Source organism: Pan troglodytes, chromosome 20 (genome assembly GCF_028858775.2).
Source record: "Pan troglodytes isolate AG18354 chromosome 20, NHGRI_mPanTro3-v2.0_pri, whole genome shotgun sequence".
NCBI lineage: Eukaryota > Metazoa > Chordata > Mammalia > Primates > Hominidae > Pan > Pan troglodytes.
Genome location: NC_072418.2, coordinates 47757984 through 47779288, shown reverse-complemented (window position 1 = coordinate 47779288; position 21305 = coordinate 47757984). Strand labels below are relative to the sequence as shown.

Here is a 21305-nt window from a genome sequence, read left to right as displayed (position 1 = left end):
CTGCTTGCATTTCCTCTCTCCCTTTCCAACTGCAATGATCTCTCTGAACTCCAGTTCTTCTTTCTCTGTATTTCTCTTTAAAAAATTATGTAGAGATGTGGTCTTGCTGTGTTGCCCAGGCTGGTCTTGAACTACTGGCCTCGAGTGAACCACCTGCCTTGGTCACACAAAGTGCGGGACCACAGGTGTTTGCCACCATGCCCGGCTAATTTTTAATTTTTTTGTAGAGATGGGGTCTCACTATGTTGCCCAGGCTGGTCTTGAACTGCTGGCCTCAAGTGATCCTCTTGCCTGTGCTGAGGACTGCAGTCGTGTGCCACCATGCCCGGCTAATTTTTTATTTTTTGTAGAGATGGGGTCTCACTATGTTGCCCAGGCTGGTCTTGAACTGCTGGCCTCAAGTGATCCTCTTGCCTGTGCTGAGGACTGCAGTCGTGTGCCACCATGCCCGGCTAATTTTTTATTTTTTGTAGAGATGGGGTCTTGGTATGTTGATCAGGCTGGTCTCAAACCCCTGGCCTCAAGAGATCCTCCTGCCTCAGCCTCCCAAAGTGCTGGGATTATAGGCATGAGCCACTGGACCTGGCCCACTACTCTTTTTGTCTGTCTCCCCAGATCTATTTTTGTCTCTTACTCCAGGGCTCTCTCGGAGCTTCCCAACCCATCCCTCTTGCCTCCCCCTAAATCTTTCCATCCCTTTCTCACGTCCCTCTTTCTTGGCCTTGTAATGTCTGTGTGTCCTCTCTGCCCCAGGCCCCCTTTTCTCTGGATTCCTCCCAGCTCCCCCCTTTCCCCAGGGACTCCTCCCCAGAGGAGGTGGCTCCATCCCTAATTCTATTGACTCTACAGCTAAGAGGGAGCTTTTCCTCGCCCAGTTTCAATTCCCTCTGGGGCTCTGGCAAGACAGACTGGGAACTTTTACTTAAGGGGACAGCACCCCATCTCCAGGCAGACGCTGGTCCTCGGGGGCCAAGCCCAGCACCCTCGGGACCTGGCATCTTTCCGTCCACCCTCGGCCAGCTAAGTCGCCCTCTGCGTGCTCACTCGCTCTCATGCTGTCATTTCTTTTTCTTTTCTTTTCACGGAGTGTCTCGCTCTGTCGCCCAGGCTGGAGTGCAGTGGTGCGATATCGGCTCACTGCAAGCTCTGCCTCCTGGGTTCAAGATTTTCTCCTCGTCAGTTTCCCACGTAGCTGGGATTACAGGCTCGTGCCACCATGCCTGGCTAATTTTTTGTATTTTTAGTAGAGATGGGGTTTCACCATGTTGGCCAGGCTGGTCTCAAACTCCTGACCTAAAGTGATCCCCCTGCCTTGGTCTCCCAAAGTGCTGGGATTACAGGTTTGAGCCACTGAGCTTGGCCTCTTTTTGTTTTCTTCTTTTTTTTTAGAGATGAAGTCTCGCTTTGTCACCCAGGCTGGAGTGCAATGGCGTGATCATAGCTCACTGTAACCTCGTATTCCTGGGCTCAAGGAATCCTCCCACCTTAGCCTCCTGAATAGCTGGGACTATAGGCACACCTGGCTAATTTCTGTATTATTAGTATTATTATTTGTAGCGATGGGGTCTCCATATGTTGCCCAGGCTGGTCTTGAACTCCTGGCCTGAAGCCACCCTCCAGTGTCAGCCTCTTAAAGTGCTGGGATTACGGGCGTGAGCCACCACCACTGGGATTACAAGAATGAACCACGGTGCCCAGCCCTGTCTCATTTCTTTCTCCATGACATCAGGCGTCTTCTGAGGTCTTGCAAGGGGGCGGATTGGGGGGGGCAGCTGAGAGCAGGGAATCACCTGCATCGCCCTTCCCCTCCCTACTCCCAGAGGAAGCTCCGGCCACAGGATGGTGTTGATGTGACAAACAGCATTTATTCCAGACTCCAGTGTCCACAGATGATGGGGTGGGGCGGAGGTAGGGCGGGGGCAGGAGTGGGACCAGGGGCGGGGTGAGGGGGGGGAATCCAGTGTCAAGACTCTGCAGCAAGACGTCAGGTGGGGGGACCAGCAAGGGAGGCGGGAGGTAAAAATAGCTCCGGCCAGCCGACCCTCGGAGCCTTGTCCCAGGCCGGGCCTTGGGCTTGGGTCCAGGAGCTATTCTGGGGCCTGGGAGAGTCACATTCCCTGGAGGAAGGCCCCCTCCCACCCACCCACCCTCCCTCTCCTTCCCTCCCGGAGGCAGGCAGCCACTGTGGGTCCCTGCCTTGCCGGCAGAGGAAGGAAGGGAGGGCTGGGCAGGGAGAGGGAAGAGGGAAGGCGGGGGCGGGCATGGCGTGAGCAGGGCTGGTTCTCTGATGCCTGCAGCTCCAGGTCCAGGGACAGCCTCTAGGAGGTTCTTGGCTCAGCACTGGGGAGCGGATGGAGAGGTCAGCCTGTGCCCATGGGCGTGCTCCACTGCCCAGCAGGTCCCTCTCACCAGGGGGCCCAGGCCCTCACCCACCTCGTCTCCGAAGCCCCCGCTGCCACCCCTGGCTCCTCCGGAGGCACCTCCCATGAGAAGGCCGGTCTGCTCTGGTTGCTCCGACCCAGAGTGGCTCAGCCCTGGCTCCCCTGGCGGCCTGCGGGGAGGAGGCAGCGGGCGGAGGCGTTGTGTTGGAGGTGCACACGGCAGGGGGAGGAACTGAGGATGGGGGTGGGTGGGACTAGGATGCGGCTGGGGATGGAGGTGAGGATGGGGGTGTGCTGGGTGGGGATGGCATAGGGATGGGGTAGGGGCTGGTAATGGCACTGGGGTTAGGGTTGGGCATGGGGATGCAGATGCTATTGGGGTTGGAGGTGGGAATGTAGCTGGAGTTGGCTTTGGGATTGGTCTGGGATGGTTACGGATTGGAGGTGAGGACGGCCATGTGGTTGGGGCTGGAGACAAGGTTAGATAGGAGGAGCTTGGGGAGGCTTAGGGGTTGGATTTGGAGTCAGGAATGGGGACAAGATTGGGGATGGGGACATGGGTGAAGTTGGCTTCGGGATGGTGGAGGACTAGGGTTGGGAAATGGCTAGGTGAGGGCTGGATGGTGAGAGATAGGCTTGGAGGATAAATTGGAGTTAAGGATGAGCTCAGGGGGATGATGGGTGTTGGGGCTGGAGGTTGGGGGAGGATGGGGATGTGGCCAGGGCTGGAGAGGAGCTTAGTTGAGGATGGTTTGAAGGGGGTTATGGATTGGAGTTGAGGGGAGATTGGGGGCAGGGTTGGGATTGGAGACAGGCATGGAGTTGGGGATGAGGCTGAGCTAGGGGCAGGAGAGGTGATTAGGGAAGGGGATGGTGTTGAGTTTGGCTTGGGGATGGGTTTGGGAATGGCCCTGGGTTGGGTTTGGGGCTGTAGTTGGGTATGAGGATGAGTTGGGGATGGCTGTGGATTAGTCTGGGGCTGGGTTTGGGGCTGTAGTTGGGGATGAGGATGGGTTGGGGATGGAGGTGGATGTGGTGGGATGCGGGGTGGAGGATAAGATGTGGTTGAAGTTATGGGTTGAGCTTGGGGTTGAGGGTGGGGATGGGGTTAAGCTATGGTGGTCATTGCAGATAGCAGGCCACTCACGGAGCCCCCTTCTCCCGCCGCTGGCGGCAGCAGGGGCCCCCTTTGCGTCTCATGCAGTAGAAGACAGCAACGACGAGGAGCAGGAGGCCCACGCTGACGGCCACGGCCATGACGGCTACTCCAGCCTGGGAGGTCTGGGGGCTCACTGCAGGGACAGGATGGAGAGAGGCGTGGGTCAGGCAGTGGGCTCTGTCTGCCCCACACCCGGCTCCTCTGCCACCACCTCAGTCACTCACCGGTGCCGAAGTGGAAGACATGGCGCTTGTTCCCGTGGGGGTTGGAGGCTTCACAGGAGATGCCATCGCGGCTCAGGGCGCTGGTCACTTTCAGGGTCAGAGAGCTGCTCACCCAACCCTGCCGTCCGGGGATTGGCTCTGCGGGCTGTGGAGGCTCCGATCAGGCCCCGGCTGGTGGGGTCAAGGGGTGGGGGCAAGGGCAGAGGTGAAAGACGTCCAGTCTCCCAGGAAGTGGAAAGGAGGATGTGATACTTGGATGAGTGAGAGGGGGTTCAGGGTGGAGAGGAAGGTCCCTTACGCTGCCCCCCAATTGGCTCCAGCTGAGTTTGGGGTCTGGATGGCCGCGGGCAGAGCAGATGAGTGTGACTTCGTCTCCTTCCCTCCAGCTGCCATCTGCCTTGGGCTCTATTTCCGCTGTCTTTAGCTCTGGCGAGCCTGTGGGTGGTGGGGATGGGAAGAAAGTGAAGGGAGAGGAGAGAGAGAGAGAAGAGAGGAATCGAGCAGAAGATGGAGTCCCCAGCCAGGGACTCAGGAACTCGTCCTGTTTGTCCAGGTCCCACACCCCACACTGTCCCCATCCAAGCCCACCCCCTCCCTGCCCCCTGAACCTTGGACCAGCAGCGTGAAGTTCTGGGTGCGGCTGAGGACCGGGACTGTGGGCAGGGAGGCCTCACATACGTAGGTGCCATTGGAATCGAAGGTGATAGAACTGAGCGACAGCATGGGGCCATCGCCCAGGGGAGTGGAGTCCTGGGAAGGGCAGAGGAGGAGGAGGACGCTGTGAGAGGGCGAGGAGTGAGGGGAGAGAGGAGGGTGCGAGTGCAGGGCCCGAGGGGGCTCCTTTCCCTCTCACCTTGGTCCAGCGTAGGGCAGGGGTGGGCAGGCCGTGCACGGAGCAGTTCACGACTGCACTGCTGTTTAGAGGTAAGGAAAGCACCTTCCCCTCGCTGAGCTCCAGGGGGTCCAGATCTGCAGTGGGGGACAGTCCGTCACTCTTCCCAGACCGCCACCCACTCAATTAGGGGCTCTCCAGGGGCGATCGGGGGTGCAAACATGAATGGACAGTTGGAAGCAGAGAACAGCAAGTAATCCTCCTGGTTTACCCCATCTCCATGAAATCTCCATTCTCCCATCCAGGCTCTCCAACCAAAAATCTAGCAGTCTAACCCCAACATTGACATGCCCAAGTCAATTACTTTTCTTCAGAGCTGACATCTGAGCCCAAGGTTAATGAATAACCTTAGGTGTGGAAGGTGTCCCTTCTGTGACTTTAGCACACAAACCTTTTGCTCAAACCCCAACCTGTGGGGTAACCTCCCTGTTACCCCCAAACATCTTTTCTGCAAAGTTTTGTTTTTGAATAGAGACAAGGTGTTGCTATGTTGGCCAGGCTGGGTCTCAAACTCCTGGCCTCAAGTGATCCTCCTGTCTTGACCTCCCAAAAGTGCTAGGATCACAGGCGTGAGCCCCTGCTCCTGGCCTCAGCAAGTCTTTATCTGGTCTGCTCCCAGGACAAATCTTCTGGCTTCCTGCCATCTCTGGCCCCAGGTTTGACTGTCTCAACCACCTCTTCACTAGCCTGCTCCTCCCTCTTGTCCATCCTCCACTGAGCAGCTAGAGGGACCTCTTTAAAACATCCACTGGTCAGGCCGGGCACGGTGGCTCATGCCTATAACCCCAGCACTTTGGGAGGCCGAGGCGGGTGCATCACCTGATGTCAGGAGTTCGAGACCAGCCTGGTCACATGGTGAAACCCCATCTCTACTAAAAATCCAAAAGTTAGCTGGGCATAGTGGTGCATACCTATAGTCCCAGCTACTTGGGAGGCTGAGGCAGGAGAATCGCTTGAACCTGGGAGGTGGAGGTTGCAGTGAGCCGAGATCGTGCCACTGCGCTCCAGCCTGGGTGACAGAGTGAGACTCTGACTCAAAAAAAAAAAACAAACAAAAAACCACCCACTGGTCATCCCTCCCCTCTGCATAAAACCCTGCAGTGGCTCCCCAGTACCCTTGGCATCGAGGCCAAACTTCTTGAGGGTGCCTAAAAGATGCTGCCTGGTCTGGCCCTCACCCACCTCTTGAACCATCTCCCACTCTTCCCCATTCCTCCTGTGCTCCCAGCTACCCCATTCTCTTGCTGTTTTTCTTGAGTAGACCAAGTTGGGGCCTGCCTCAGGGCCTTTGCACTTGCTCACTCTACTTGCAGTGCTCTTTTTGTAGCTCTCTGCATTTCTTTTTTTTTTTTTTTTTTTTTTTTGAGAGAGTTTGGCTCTGTCGCCCAGGCTAGAGTGCAGTGGCGGGATCTCAGCTCACTGCAAGCTCTGCCTCCTGGGTTCATGCCATTCTCCTGCCTCAGCCTCCCGAGTACCTGGGACTACAGGCACCTGCCACCACGCCTGGCTAATTTTTTGTATTTTTAGTAGAGACGGGGTTTCACCGTGTTAGCCAGGATGGTCTCAAACTCCTGACCTCATGATCTGCCCGCCTCTGCCTCCCAAAAGTGCTGGGATTACAGGTGTGAGCCACCGCGCCCGGCCAATTTCTTTTTTCTTTGAGACAGATTCTTGCTCTGTCACCCAGGCTGGAGTTCAGTGGCACGATCTCAGCTCACTGCAACCTCCGCCTCCCAGGATCAAGCGATTCTCCTGCCTCAGTCTCCTGGGTAGCTGGGATTACAGGCGCCAGCCATCATGCCTGGCTAATTTTTATATTTTTAGTAGAGACGGGGTTTCACCATGTTGGCCAGGCTGGTCTCGAACTCCTGACCTCAGGTGATCCACCTGCCTCGGCCTCCCAAAGTGCTGGGATTACAGGTGTGAGCCACCGTGCCTGGCTGCTGTCTGCTTTTCTGAGTCTCACTTAAATGTCTCTTCTCAGAGGCTTCCCTGACCTCCCCTATTGTGGACACCCAGATCTTTCCTACAGCACGGAAGGACTTATTCCACCAGCTGCTAAGAAGGATGACAGCTGTCAGCCTGCAGCTGTCACCCCTCTCTGGGAGCTGCCTCAGCTGCTGAGAGCCCCTTGCCTAAGGCCAGCACACCTCTGAGGACTGGTTGATGTAGAGGTTATTAAGGCCCAGCCCCCTCACCCCAACTGGGGACAACTGTGAAGGGCCATCCTGGATTCCAAGTGCCCCGTGGGGCTGACTGAGGCCCTCTTTCTTTCTTTTATTTGTTTCTGAGATGGAGTCTCACTCTGTTGCCCAGGCTGGAGTGCAATGGCACGATCTCAGTTCACTGCAATCTCCGCTTCCTGGGTTCAAGCGATTCTCCTGCCTCAGGCTCCTGAGTGGCTGGGATTACAGGTGCATGCCACCACACCCAGCTAACTTTTAGTACAGAGGGGGTTTCACTATGTTGGCCAGGCTGGTCTCTAACTCCTGACCTCAGGTGATCCACCCACCTCGGCCTCCCAAAGTGTTGGGATTACAGGCATGAGCCACGGGGCCCGGCCTACTTTTTTATTTTTATTTTTCCTGAGACGGGGTCTTTCTCTGTTGCTCAGGCTGGAGTGCAGTGGCACAATCTTGGCTCACTGCAGTTTCAACCTTCCAGACTCAAGCGATCCTCCCACCTGGGCCTCCGAGTAGCTGGGACTACAGGTGTGTGCCACTATGCCTGGCTAATTTTTAATTTTTGTGTGTGTGTGTGCAAATGGGGTCTCCCTCTGTTGCCCACGCTGGCCTCAAACTCCTGGGCTCATACAATCCTCCTGCCTCAGCCTCTCAAAGTGCTGGGATTATAGGGATGAACCACTGCACCCAGCCTGAGACCTTCCTTAGACTTCAGTCCAACTTCTCCCCTTGCCAAATCTTGCTTCCTTTACCTCCCTAGACCCAAGAGGTGTGGAACCCAGGGTACTTCCCATAAACTTCTTGCCTGAAAACATCCAAGTCAGAATCTGCTTCTCAGGAAAGCAGACTGCAACACCCGCCACCTAAAATAATCCCCTCTCCTGCTGTCTCTCACTGGTGATATCACCTGTAGATACACTACTGTTACGAAAGGGCTTAGTTAGCATTTACCATCTGTCTCCCCTACTGAAATAACAGGGGTGGTCTGTCTTGTTCACAGATGTGTCCCCAGCATCTGGCGCAGGGTCTAGCCCAGGAAGGGATATGTAAGAAGTGCCAAGGGAGAATACAGCCTTTCCCCAGGGCCTGGATGCGAATGAACTGAAAAGCATTCTTAGAAGCCTGGGATTCAAGGGATTGGTGAGAAATAGACGGTAGGAAGGATGGGCAGTGAAGGTAGGAACCAGAGGAGCCTGAGGGGTGATGAGGAGATAGCCTTGACTGGGGAGAAGGATCAGCTAGCTAATGGTGGAACTGGCCAGGTGGACCTTGAAGGCCGTGGTGAGACACCTGGGCTTCTCCCAAGGGTACTGGGGAGCCATGGCAGATTCTGAGCAGAGGAGGGTCAGGTCTGTGCTACGGAAAGAGCTCTCGACAAGATGCGGTGGCTCACTCCTGTAATCTCAGCACTTTGGGAGAGCAAGGCAGGAGGATCGCATGAGGAGTTCGAGACCAGCCTGGGCAACATAGCCAGGTCCTGTCTCTGAAAAAAAAAAAAAAAAAAAAAAAACAACCAAAAAAACCCCCAAGAAATGCAGAGAAAGGGTTGAAGGCAGAGTGTTTGGGATGACAGAGCAACTTCAGGGCTGTAGGGAGGAGGGCGCAGAGGCACTGATGCCAGGGCCCCTCCTGCCCGCCCGTTCCCCCAGGGCTCTCACAGGCCACGCGCAGCTCCAGCGTCTTGGAGAGCTGCACGTCATCTGCCGCGTCGTAATCCTCCACTCTGCAGCCGTAGGTCCCGCTCTGGCCCCGGGTCACTCCCTCCAGGGTCAAGTTCCCCTCGAGATTCACATTCAGCACTTCCTCCTGCTCATCCTGGGAGACGGGGGACGAGGAACCAGGTTCAGAAGCCACCCCGGTTCAGCGGGCTTATGCTAGGTCAGAAGCCACCAGGTTAGTGTCATGCTAAGCCAGAATCAGGGTCAGGGGCCATCAAGTCAGGTGGCATGCTAAGTCCTGACTCTCTCAAATCAGGGGTCAGAGGTCCTTTTAGTTCGTGGGCCACCAGATCAGGTGGCTGCCTAAGCCATGGGGCCTCCCAGGTCCCACATTAGAAGTTATGCAGGTTAGTAGGTCACAGAGGTCAGGGGCTGGGGGGTGGATCCCAGAGGGACCCTTGGGTGGGTCACCTGAAGGCGGAAAAGCGTATACTCCGGGCTGGGGCTGCCGTCCCCCCGGCAGAGCAGCTGGACAGTGTCACCCTCGCGTACCCAGCCTGCTGGGGTGGACGGGCTGCCCACCCAGAACTGCACGTGCTCCGTGGGATCTAAGGGAAGGGCAGGGAGATGGGAATTGTGATCAGGGGAAGGGTCAAGGCTAGAGGACAGGCGAGAGGTCAGCCCTGCATCCCAGGTGAGGGCTATGGCGGGTCAAAGGTTACGGGTCATAGGTTTCAAGCCTCAGGTTCACACTTATTCTGAGTGCCAGAGTTCAGAGGTTGAAATAAACTAAGGGTATAGGTCAAGAGTCAGAGGTCCGTATGGGCGATGGGTCAGTGTAAGACTTGGAGCCAGATGTCATAGGGGGACCGGATTCAGTGTGAGAAGGTGGAAAGCACCATTTAGTCATAAACTTCATGGGGTCCAGGGTGCTAAGTGGAGGTCGGAGGTCAGAGGTCAGGATGGGGCTTGTGCGACCAATTGAGGTCAGAGGTCAGTGGCCAGCACTAGCACATTTTTTTTTAGCATGAAGTAGGGAGGCAGAGGGTCAGAGGGGAGTGTGAAGCCCCCGGGTGGAGGGTCAGGCCTCATGAGGTGTGGAGCCTGAGGTCAGAGGTCAAAGGCCAGACAGACTCACAGTGCAGGGTGAGGTGGAAGGTGGGGCTGTCCAGGCGGTCGTGGCGGCCCTCGGGCAGGCTGTAGTGGGCGGCGCAGTGGAAGCTGGCGTCTCGGTCATCCTTGCGGAGCCGCAGGTAGAGGGTGCTGGTGAGGGAGAGCAGGCCCGAGGCCTCCCGGACCGTGCGGCTGGTCATGTAGCCCTCTGGGAGAGATCGGGGGAGGTGGCAGTCAGCCAGGCCCTAGCCCCGCCACCCACCCCAGCCCACGTCCCGCCGCGCTCCTGCGCTGCTCACCTGGGTTCATCTCTACGGGCACCTCCAGGCGCTGCCCGTTGCGATACCACGTGATCTTGGGGGCCGGGTTCCCGTTCCGGCTGTTGCAGGTGGCGATCTGAGGCAGACACGGGCATGGCCCTGGGCTTGGAGCTGGGACTCTGAAGTCGGGGCTCCTCTCTCAGGAGTTCTCCCCACTCAGACTCATGAGCCGGGCTCCTAACTCCCGACTCTCTCAGGACCCAGGAGTCCGAATTCCTAGTCCCCGACTCAGACTAAAGAGTCCAGGCCTCCAGCACCATCCTCCAGGGACCAAGGATTCTGGGTCCCCCAGCTCTCTCCTTCCTAGGACACAGGAGTCTTCCCCCTCTGCCCTTCCTTTCTTTTTTCTTTTCTTCTTCTTTTTTTTTTTTTTGAGACGGAGTATTGCTCTGTGGCCCAGGCTGGAGTGCAGTGGTGTGATCTTAGCTCACTGTAGCCTCTGCCTTCTGGGTTCGAGTGATTCTCCTGTCTCAGCCTCCCGAGCAGCTGGGATTACAGTTGCACACCAACACACCCGGCTAATTTTTGTATCTTTAGTAGAGACGGGGTTTCATTATGTTGGCCAGGCTGGTCTGGAACTCCTGACCTCAGGTGATCCGCCTGCCTCTGCCTCCCAAAATGCTGGGATTACAGGCATGAGCCACCTCGCCTGGCCTTACCCCTCCTCCTTTATTACCCAGGGGTCCCCAGCCCCTCCTCCCTCAGACCCAGGGGTCCAGGGCCCTGTCCCCTCCTCCTCCAGGACCCTGGGGCCAAGGTCCACCCGAGAGGTACCTCCTGGGCAGAGTCCTCCATCACAGACAGTGTCCCTTTGTTGGGGGAGACCTCAGTGGCCTCTGGCTTTGCTGTGAAAAAGATGTTCACGTCAGGAGCCCCTGCCCTGCGCCCCTCCCTGCCTGCCTCCCTTCGGGGGATGCCCGAGGACACTTACCAAACACGTTGAGCCGCGCAGTGGCCTCAGCAGTGCCTGCCGCCCCTGCCCTCACCACGCACACGTAGTCTCGCTCGTCGCCCACCTGGGCCTCAGCCAGCACCAGGCGCCCCTGGGAGTCCAGCTGGTATGGGGGACTGCGGCCCCGGGTGTCATGCATTGTGACCTGGAGCTCAGAGCCCTGCATCTCAGCCGAGGCTAGGCGGGGGCGAGCTCCCGAGCGGTCGGTCTGTGGGCGCGGGGCAGGCTCTCAGCTCCGGGTGTCCCAGCGCTCCTCAGTCTCTCTCTCTCTGGGTCCTTTCTCTCTGCAGCTCCTGGCTCTGCCTCTTTTCCTCTTGTTATGGGTCTCCCTGGTCCCTCTGTCCCTCCCCACCTTCTCCTGCCCCCATTCCCTATCAGTTCTTGATTTTTCCTGTCTCCTTTTCTCCATCTCATTCCGGTCCCATCCCTTCTCCTCTCGGTCTCTCCCTCTCCCGATTGTCTCTCATTTTCTTTCCTCTTTTTTTTTGAGATAGAGTCTTGCTCTGTCGCCTGGCTGGAGAGCATTGGCTCGATCTCGGCTCACTGCAACCTCTACCTCCCAGGTTCAAGCGATTCTCCTGCCTCAGCCTCCTGAGTAGCTGGGATTACAGGCACATGCCATCACGCCCAGCTAATTTTTGTATTTTTAGTAGAGACGGGGTTTCACCATGTTGGTCAGGACAGTCTTGATCTCTTGACCTCGTGATCCACCCGCCTCGGCCTCCCAAAGTGCTGGGATTACAGGCGTGAACCACCGTGCCTGGCCTTCTCTCCTCTTTAGTCCTCCCTGACCCCTCGAGTCTCCTGCTTTCTTTTTTTCTTTCTTTTTCTTTTTGAGATGGAGTTTCGCTCTTTTTGCCCAGGGTGGAGTGCAGTGGCATGATCTCAGCTCACTGCAACCTCCGCCTCCCAGGTTCAAGTGATTCTCCTACCTCAGCCTCCTGGGTAGCTGGGATTACAGATGCCCGCCACCACGCCCGCTAATTTTTGTATTTTTGTAGACGGGGTTTTGCCACGTTTGCCAGGCTGATCTCGAACTCCTGACCTCAGGTGATCCACCCGCCTCGGCCTCCCAAAGTGCTGGGATTACAGGCGTGAGCCACCGTGCCTGGCTTCTGCTTTCTTGATGTCTGTCTCTGTTCTCTCTCTCAAGAGCCCGCAGTCCAGAGCAGGTCAATGTCATTCTAGACTTGGCTGTGCCTAGACACGGGGCACCTTGCAGATCCCTTCCCCTCAGTGGGACTCAGTGACCCCATCTGTAACAAGGAGTGTGGCTTGGTGGATCTCTACAGGCCTTAGGCACTGATGAGAGAATGAACCTTTGCTGCCCTGCTGTGCCCTGACTCCAGGCCCCCCAGCCCCAAGCACTCACAAGGAACCATTCCAGCATATAATGGTCGTGGGTTCCCGTAGGGGTGCAGTCCAGAATGACAGAATTTCCTCGCATCACCTCCACCAGCGGGGGCACAGACAAGCGCACCTCCGCCTGGGCATCTGCAAGAGAGCAACTGAGCTATCGTCCACCACACCAACAGGAAGAGCCCTCCAGACAGGGTCCCCTCTCCCCCAGGACACAAGTGTCCAGGTCCCAGCCCCTCCTCCCTCAGACCCAGGAGTCCAGGTGCCAGCCCCTCCTCCCTCAGACCCAGGAATCTGGGCCCCTGTCCCCTCCTCCCTCAGACCCAGGAGTCTAGGCCCCAGCCCCTCCTCCCTCAGACCCAGGAGTCTAGGCCCCAGCCCCTCCTCCCTCAGACCCAGGAGTCTAGGCCCCAGCCCCTCCTCCCTGAGATCCTTTCGCCCTCCATCCCTTCTCCCTGCATCTCTGGGTCTCAAATCCATCTCTCCCTGCACTTGCAGAGCTCAGGGCTCCTCCTCTGGGCTGCACAGGGCACTGTGGCCTCCGCTGAACACTCCTGGGGTAATACTGCACCAGCCCTTGCCTATCCCAACAGAGCACACGCCACCCCCCAGGGCAGGGCCAGGCCTGGCTCAGCCATTTGCCTCCAGCACCCTGGGCAGGGCCACCTCTGTGATGATGGATAAATGTCTCTCTCCATCCTGGTCTCCACCTTTGCGTGTGTCTCTCCTCTTGGGTCTCCATCTCTGTCCCTGTCTCTGCCTCTCTCTGCACCTGCACCACTCAGTCCCTGGGTCTCTTCCGCTCTCCCATGAGTGAGGGGCTGGGGTGTGGGCTGCGGCTGGGCCCGGAGCTTAGGCGGGATGGGTGTGTGGGGGCAGTGAGGGGGGACAGGGCTGGGCAGGTTTCAGGAATGTGGGAGGGACAGGCTGGCTGAGACCTGCCCGGCCTGGAGCCAGAGCCCCCAGCCGCCTCTTGGCCCCCCTCTCAGTTTGATACAACAGCAAACGGGATAAGTCGAGTCATCTTGCAAAAGGATAAGGTTGAGGCCCAGGATCTTGGGAAGCTGGGCACCTGGACTCCTGGGATCAGAGGGAAGAGGAGGCTGGGGCCTGGTGGAGTAGTTCTTGTAGAAAAACCACCACCCTCCCTCACCCTCTGGGCTGGCATCCTGGCATCAGCTCTCAGTGCTTCTTAGAAACTCCCTTCCCTTCTCTGCTCAATCTGGCCCAGCCCTACCCCTGGGGACCCACTGTTGACCATGAGTGTGCCAGGGGCCTGGATTCCCAAGCGCTCACCTCTGGCCCCAGCCTGTCCCCAGGGAGGGGTGACGGGGTCCAGGCTGGTGCCTAAGGCTGGGTCTGATCTGCAGACAAGTGGAGGCAGAGATTTCCTCTCTCTTCCCCAATCTCTCTCATCTCTCTGTCCCTCTGTCCCCAGCACCCCCACCCCCACCCCCCAGCCCCGGGCCTCCTCTCCTTCTATCCCCATGCAGGTGTGTAAATGTAGCTGAGGCCCCAGGAAGGGGGCCTGTCACTTGGAAACACTTTGTTCCACTGTCACTGCCCGGGGCTGGTGCTCCAGCCCTTTCCTGAGGGAGGCGGGTTCTTTATACTAGACTCTGGAAACTCCTAAATACATGTGGATCGCTGGTGTGGGGACACATGGTCCTCGCTTCTCTAAGGGGTCCCTGGACCTCTCAAAACTTGAGGACCTTTGAGGGAGAGAGCCCTGGGGTTTTGATCCTCTGTGCCCTGGGGGAAGCTATTCTAGCCACTGGAGGCCTGGACTCCTGGGTCTGAGGAAAGAGGGGCTGGGGGCCCAGATTCCAGGGTCTGAGGGAGGAGGCAGGTGGGACCCAGATTCCAGGGTGCTGAGTGGGAAGGGGGCTGACTTCTCTGGTTGTCTCTGATCCACCGCCTGGGTATCCCCAGCTCTCCTGCCTGGCTGTCCCCAGATCTCTCTCACTGGAAGGCGACACTCCCATATCCCTCCTCCTTGGGGTCCCCACATTTTGCTTCCTGGGGTCAGGGTAAAGCCCTTTCTCCTCGCTTTCCCGGGGTCCCCAGGGGCCTCTCCCCAGTCCCACCTTGCCCTCAGCCCGAGCCATACCTGGGTGCGCCGCCAGCAGGACTGCGAGCAACAGCAGCCGCGGGGCCCCGCGCGCCTGGGCCGGTGCGTCCGGGGGCTCCATGTTCACGGCGGCGGCGGAGACTGAGCCCCGGCTGCAGCTCGGCCGCTGCGGGGCTGGGAGCCAGAGGCCCCGCCCCCGGCAGCCCCGCCCCGCCCCGCCCTCCAGGCCCCCCTCGTCCCCCCATGCCCGGGCGCGGGGCCAGGACCTCCCACTGCCCGGAGCGGACCTCCCAGTGCACGGGGCCAGGCTCGGGGCTCGTCCGCCCCCAAGTCTAGAGCTGTCCGGGCTTACTGACCAGCGCCTGCAGCGGGGGGCCTGATCGACCAGTGTAGCCAGTGACCCGAGCTGGGATCTCACCAGGCAATCGCGGACCCTCTCCTCGTTATTCTGACCAGGGGCCTTGGGGACTCGTCCCCACTGTGACCAGCAGCCTGGGCTGGCATCGTCGATTTTAACCAGAGGACCCCACTGCAACCTGTGGCCTGCGATGGCCTCTCCCAGTGTAACTAATGGCCCCAAGCGTGCCGTCCGAGTGGCCTGCACTGGCCTCTCCCAATCCAACCAGTGACCCCCGCAGCCTGACCAGTGGCCCCCAGCAGCTGCTCCCAGTATGCCCGGAGATGTTTTCCCCTGTGGTCAGTGCTCTGGGCTGCTTTCCTCGTCTGACCAGTAGCCTGGAATCAACCGGTTTAATCTCTTATCTTCAATGGTCTTCAAATCCAGGTCCTCCTAGGCCGCTTCGATGATGGGGCTGGGGGTGGGGTACGGGGTGCCCTCTCTGCTTGCTCACCCATGGAAGGCCCTCCCACTCTTCCCCCTATCCAGGGAATCCCAGGAATGCCACCCTCCCTTCCTCCTTCCCGCTCTCTCCTTCATTCCCTCCCAACCTTGTGGGGAGGGGAGGAGTCAGGCTGGCCGGAGCAGGTGAGGAGGGCAGGGGAAGAGGCCAGGGCACCTGCGGGAAGGGGGAGGAGTCCAGCCACTGCTAGGAAGCGTGGATCACAGGTCCGACTGCCCAAGGCCCCTACAGGCCAGGTCAGACTGGGACAAAATCCCCCACTAGATGTCACTAGTTGCCCAGGACAGTGGTCAGAACGTGGGAGGGTGGGGGGTCGCTGGCCACACTGGGAGAGGTTACCCAGGCTTCTGATCAGCCTGGGGGTTGAGGTAGCCCTGGAGCTGGGCTTTGCCTGCTCAGACATACAGAGAAGGCTTGGATTACAGGTCAGCCTGGGAGTTATTAGACTGGTCAAGGTTACTTTATCCATTGGTCATACAGGAGAGCAACGTTTTTTTTGTTTGTTTGTTTTGTTTTTGACAGGGTCTCGCTCTGTTGCCCAGCCGGGAGTGCAGTGGGCGCAATCATAGCTCATTGAAACCTCAACCGCCTGGGCTCAAGCAATCCTTCCACTTCAGCCTCCCAAGTAGCTGGGACTATAGGCTTGTGTTACCATGTCCAGCTAATTTTTGTATTTTTTTGGTAATAGAAACAGGGTATTACTATGTTGCCCAGGCTGGTCTCCAACTCTTGGGCTCAAGTGATCCTCCTGCCTTCCAAAGTGCTGGGATTACAGGCATGAGCCACTGCATCCATCCTACAGAGCAACTGTTACATTGGGAAAGACCTTTTAGGATTAACTGTACCATCCCCTTCTCCAGGAAGTCCCCTCTGCCTTCCCTGGCTGGGTCAGGTCCCCCCTCTGGGCTCCCCCACCTGAGCCCGGCACACTCTGGGGGTCCCTGGCTGGGGATAGGTCTGTCTCCCTCAGTGGACTGTGAGCCTGTGAGGGCAGGGCCAGGGATGTCTTGATCACTGTGGTGAGCTAAGGGCTCCTCCCCTGGGCACCCCGCCCAGCACAAGACCAGACACAGTGCAGGTGCTCAGGGTAGGTTTGTTTGCAAGGCACACAAGCTCACGTGCAGATTCCATCCAGACTGGAGCATCCCAGGATACACAATACAAACTCATTCACGGGGAATGCGGCGGCACTCCAAGACAGTCCCAGGTGCTGTTAAGCTCACACACTGTGAGCACCGACACCCATACCCTAGCTCTTCTGTCCCCAGCCTGTGCACCTTCTGTTTGGGCTGGACCCTGGTACATGCCCTCTCAGCAGCCATCCCCCACTTCCACCTCCCTCAAGAACCCAGCCAGCTGAGGCTGGGCGCTGTGGCTCATGCCTGTAATCCCAGCACTTTGGGAGGCCGAGGTGGGTGGATCACCTGAGGTCAGGAGTTCGAGACCAGCCTGACCAACATGGTGAAACCGCATCTCTACTAAAAATACAAAATTAGCTGGGCGTGGTGGCACATGCCTGTAATCTCAGCTACTCAGGAAGCTAAGGCAGGAGAATCACTTGAATCTGGGAGGTGGAGGTTGCACTGAGCTGAGATCGTGCCACTGCACCATGTTGCCTGGGCAACAAGAGTGAAATTCTGTCTCAAAAAAAAAAAAAAAAAAAAAAAAGAAGAACCTAGCCATCTGAGGTTCTGGGTGAGGGAGGAGAACTCTATGGCATCTGTATGAAGGAGAAAAGTCAGAAACACCAAAACAGCAGCCGTGGCCCCTTGCAGACTTGCAGAAACTAGTCTTGTAACATCATCTGCCTTTGTCCCCTGTAATTTATTCTCACAAAACAGCCTGAAGGATTCCTTTTACATGTGAATCAACTCACGTCACTCTTCTGCCCCAGGGTCCTCCCATGACTTCTGTCTCACTTAGGGTAAAAGCGGAGGTCCAGGTCAGCCGCAGGGACTCACGTCTGTAATCCCAGCAATTTAGGAGCCTGAGGCGGGAGGACTGCTTGAGCCCGGGAGTTTGAGACCAGCCTGGGCAACATAGCGAAACCCCGTCTCTACAAAAAAATATAAAAATGGCCAGGCATGGTGGCCCATGCCTGCAATCCCAGCACTTTGGGAGGCCGAGGTGGGCGGATCACCCGAGGTCAGGAGTTCGAGACCAGCCTGGCCAACATGGTGAAACCCCCTCTCTACTTAAAATAAAAAAATTAGCCGGGGGTTGTGGCAGGTGCCTGTAATCCCAGCTACTCGGGAGGCTGAGGCAGGAGAATTGCTTGAACCTAGGAGGTAGAGGTTGCAGTGAGCTGAGATCATGCCATTGCACCCCAGCCTGGGTGACAGAGTGAGACTCAGTATCAAAAAAAAAAAGTTCTAATTCCATCCATGCTGCCGCAGGTGTATATCCTCACATATTTTAACTAACAAGGCTTATCTTTTCTGAAACTCTGGGCTCAAGCGATCCTCCTACCTCAGCCTCCCAAAGTGCTGGGATTACAGGTGTGGGCCATCACGGTTGGCCAGACTTACCTTTTCATTGTTTTTGAGACGGAGTTTCACTCTTGTTGCCCAGGCTGGAATGCAATGGCGTGATCTTGGCTCACTGCAACCTCCGCCTCCCAGGTTCAAGCAATTCTCCTGCCTCAGCCTCCCAAGTAGCTGGGATTACAGGCATGCGCCACCATGCCCGGCTAATTTTGTGTTTTTAGTAGAGACAGGGTTTCACCATGTTGGCCAGGCTGGTTTCGAACACCTAACCTCAGGTGATCCACCAGCCTCAGCCTCCCAAAATGTTGGGATTACAGGCGGAAGCCACAGCGCCTGGCTGACCTATCTTTTCTTGACCTTTTTTCCCATTATTTTTCACACAGTGTGTGACGATTAACTTTACAACTAGCTCACAGCTTGTGGAATATGGGGAGAATGACATATTTGGAGGGGAATGGTTCTTCCCTGATTCCAGTCTCAGATCTGGAAAGTGGAACTATTGAAACTTTTTGTCTTGGGTGGCAGCGTGAATGCATTTTTTGATTGTACAATGAGAGACGGTTGTGCAGGGAAAGTTTCGATAAGAACTTCTGCAAAGGGCCTATTGATACTGAACATTCAAAGCCAGCTGTGGTGGCTCATACCTACAATCCCAGCACGTTGGGAGGCTGAGGCAGGCGGATCGCTTGAGCCCAGGAATTTGAGACCAACCTGGGCAACATGGAAAAACCCTGTATCTACAAAAAATACATATTAACCGGGGGTGGTGGTGGTTTGTGCTTGTAGTCCCAGCTACTCAGGAGGCTGAGGTGGGAGGATCGCTTGAACTGGGGAGATCAAGGCTGCAACGAGCCAAGATCGTGCTACTGCACTCCAGCCTGGGTGAAAGAGTGAGACCTTGTCTAAAAAACAAAACACAACAAAAAAAACCAAAGGAGCGGGCTATAGTAGATATTTTGCAGGAAGGATTACCTAGCATCTGCAGCCCCTTCCCACATTTAAGGAAATTCCTACTGTCTGAAAGCCTCTGTTGCCCACTCTTGAAGCCAACAAGAATGGATGTTTGCTTTCCTGCATCTGTTGGAGCTAAGGTGACTTAAGCTTGGCAAATCCTTCCACACTTTTGAATATCAGGAATTGGCCATCTCTTCCAGCCATGCATGGCAGCTGGGACAGATTCTGTTTTCCAAAGACGGCTACAACAATCTCTTTCTTTTTTCTTTTTGAGACAGGGTCTTGCTCTGTCACCCAGGTTGGAGTGCAATGGCATGATCATGGCTCACTGCAGCCTCGTCCTCCAGGGCTCAAGTGATCCTCTCACCTCAGCCTCCTGGGTAGCTGTGAGTACAGGTGTGCACCACCACTCCTAGTTAAATTTTTTTTTTTTTGTAGGAATGGGGTTTTGCCATGTTGTGACAGTGTCTTTCATCCCACATGTGTTTCCACAATGAGAGCTTGATACTCTTTCCATCAAGAGCTGGGGTCTATGGCACCCTCCTCTCAAATCTGTGCAGTTTGGTGACTTGCATACAACCAACAGAATTCAGCTGAAGTGAAGTTGCGGAACTCCCAAAATGAGCTAGAAAAGGCCATGCAGCTTCTGCCTGGGTCTTCAGCGGCCATATAAAGTTTGACTACCTTGAGGCAGCCATGCTGTGGGGAAGCCCAAGCTGGCCAGTGCAGAGACTATATGGTGGGGGAGGCCCTGAGACCACAGGGAGATGCCCACTTGTCCAGCACCCCCAGCCGCCCTGTGGCAAGCATCACTGATTGCACTGTTTGTTTGCATCCTGAGCCAAAACAAACCAGCCACGCCTTTCTTCAAATCCCAGCCCACAGCAACCATGAGACTTAATGCAATGATTGCTGTCATTTGCGGCTAAGTTGTGAAGTGATTTATTACCAGCAACAGCTAATGAGAAGAGCAGCCATATCCTATTTCTGGGGCAGCAGAGGCAGCGAGACAACTACAGTGTCTAGTGGCCATCGCCAGCATGGCCTCATCAGACCGGTTCTGTGGTGTCACTGTGGCTGGGTTACCATTGCTGGCCAGTTGCCAGGATTCTTCCTGCTCACTTTCCAATCCTGATTCCCCAGTTCACTCCTGGGATTCTGTGAGCGACCCCAAATCCTCTCAATAAATTCCCTTTCTGCCCCTGAGGTAGCGTCTGTTGCTTGGAACTAAATCTGTGATAATTCTCTTTCTTTCTTTTCTTTCTTCCTTCCTTCCTTCCTTTCTTTTCTTTCTCTCCTTCCTTCCTTCCCTCCTTCCTTTTCCTCTCTCTCCCTCCCTTCCTTCCTTTCCTTCCCTTCCTTCCTTTTTTTTTTTTCAGACTTTCGCTCTTGTTGCCCAGGCTGGAGTGCAATGGCACAATCTCGGCTCACTGCAACCTCCATCTCCTGGGTTGAAGTGATTCTCTTGCCTCAGTCTCCCGAGTAGCTGGGATTACAGGTGCCCGCCACCATGCCTGGCTAATTTTTGTATTTTTAGTACAGATGGGGTTTCACCATGTTGGGGTGAAAGTATAGACGGGGTTTCACTCCTGACCTCAGATGATCCACCTGCCTCGGCCTCCCAAAGTGCTGGGATTACAGCTGTGAGCCACTGCGCCCGGCCCTGATACATTCTTTCAAGCCTCCTGTCCATTGGAATACTTTTTCATCATTTAAAAAATTTTCTTTTCTTTTTTGAGACAGGGTCTTGCCATGTTGCCCAGGCTGGAGTGCAGTGGTGCAATCTCGGCTCACTGAAGCCTTGACCTCCCAGGCTCAAGCCATCCTCCCACCTCAGCCTCCTGAGTAGCTAGGACTTACAGGCATGTGCCACCATGCCTGGCTAATTTTTCCAAAATTTTTTGTGGAGATGGAGTTTCATCACGTTGCTCAGGCTGGTCTCAAACTTCTGAGCTCAAGCATCCCGCCTGCCTCAGTCTCCCAAAGTGCTGGGATTACAGGCATGAGCCACCACGTCTGGCCTCATCATCTTTTAAGTATCAGCTCAGACATCGCCTCCTCCTGGAAGCACTCCCTGACCTCCCAGGCTGAGTCAGGTGCCCACTCTGGGTTCCTGTAGCCCCCTGGGATTCCCTACCCCAGCCATGCCCACTCTGGGTCATCACTATCTAGGGACAGGTCTCTTTCCTCTAGTGGAAGGTGAGCCCTAGTGGGGCAGTGATCACTGCTTCCTGGTCAGCATTGCTCAGCCCAGCGCTGGGCACAGGGCAAGGTCTCCGGGAATGGGGCAATTTAAACAAGGTGGAGGGAGGCTTGGGTCACTCCAAGATGAATCATGAGGTGGTATCTCTTCTTCCTCAGCAAGATTTAGACTGGAAGTTAGCAGTTACTCTGGGAGAAAGATGTCGGAGAGGAATGAAGGACAGAGAGAGGGATGAGCACAGACCGTGGCAAGGCAAGGTGGATAACCATCAGGGAAATGTGTGGTCCTTTTGACCAGGGACTTAACCTGGATATCTGGGTCTGGGTCCAGGGATTTTTTTTGCCATGATGAAGCAGGAGGGTTGGATGCCCGATTCTCAGAAAACTTGGGATTCTGGACTTCTAAATCCTGAGAGCAGGACTCCTGGGTATCACAGAGAAGGCTGGGGGCCCAGTTTCTTTTTTTTTCTTTTTTTAAGACAGGATCTCGG

At 56.2% G+C, this 21305-nt stretch overlaps 1 protein-coding gene across 1 annotated transcript; it reads right to left on the bottom strand.

Moving 5' to 3' along the window:
* Nucleotides 1-1845: 1845 nt before the first annotated feature.
* Nucleotides 1846-14493, bottom strand: BCAM (basal cell adhesion molecule). Its single transcript, XM_016936171.2, has 15 exons — nucleotides 14352-14493; nucleotides 12255-12376; nucleotides 10862-11090; nucleotides 10705-10775; nucleotides 9910-10006; nucleotides 9636-9818; nucleotides 8969-9105; nucleotides 8498-8654; nucleotides 4618-4733; nucleotides 4373-4514; nucleotides 4063-4199; nucleotides 3765-3909; nucleotides 3529-3673; nucleotides 2434-2551; nucleotides 1846-2340 (listed from the first exon to the last, which is right to left on the bottom strand). Exons 1-15 carry the CDS (start codon nucleotides 14431-14433, stop codon nucleotides 2335-2337), a joined length of 1887 nt encoding a protein of 628 aa, XP_016791660.1. The 5' UTR covers nucleotides 14434-14493; the 3' UTR covers nucleotides 1846-2334.
* Nucleotides 14494-21305: the final 6812 nt, after the last annotated feature.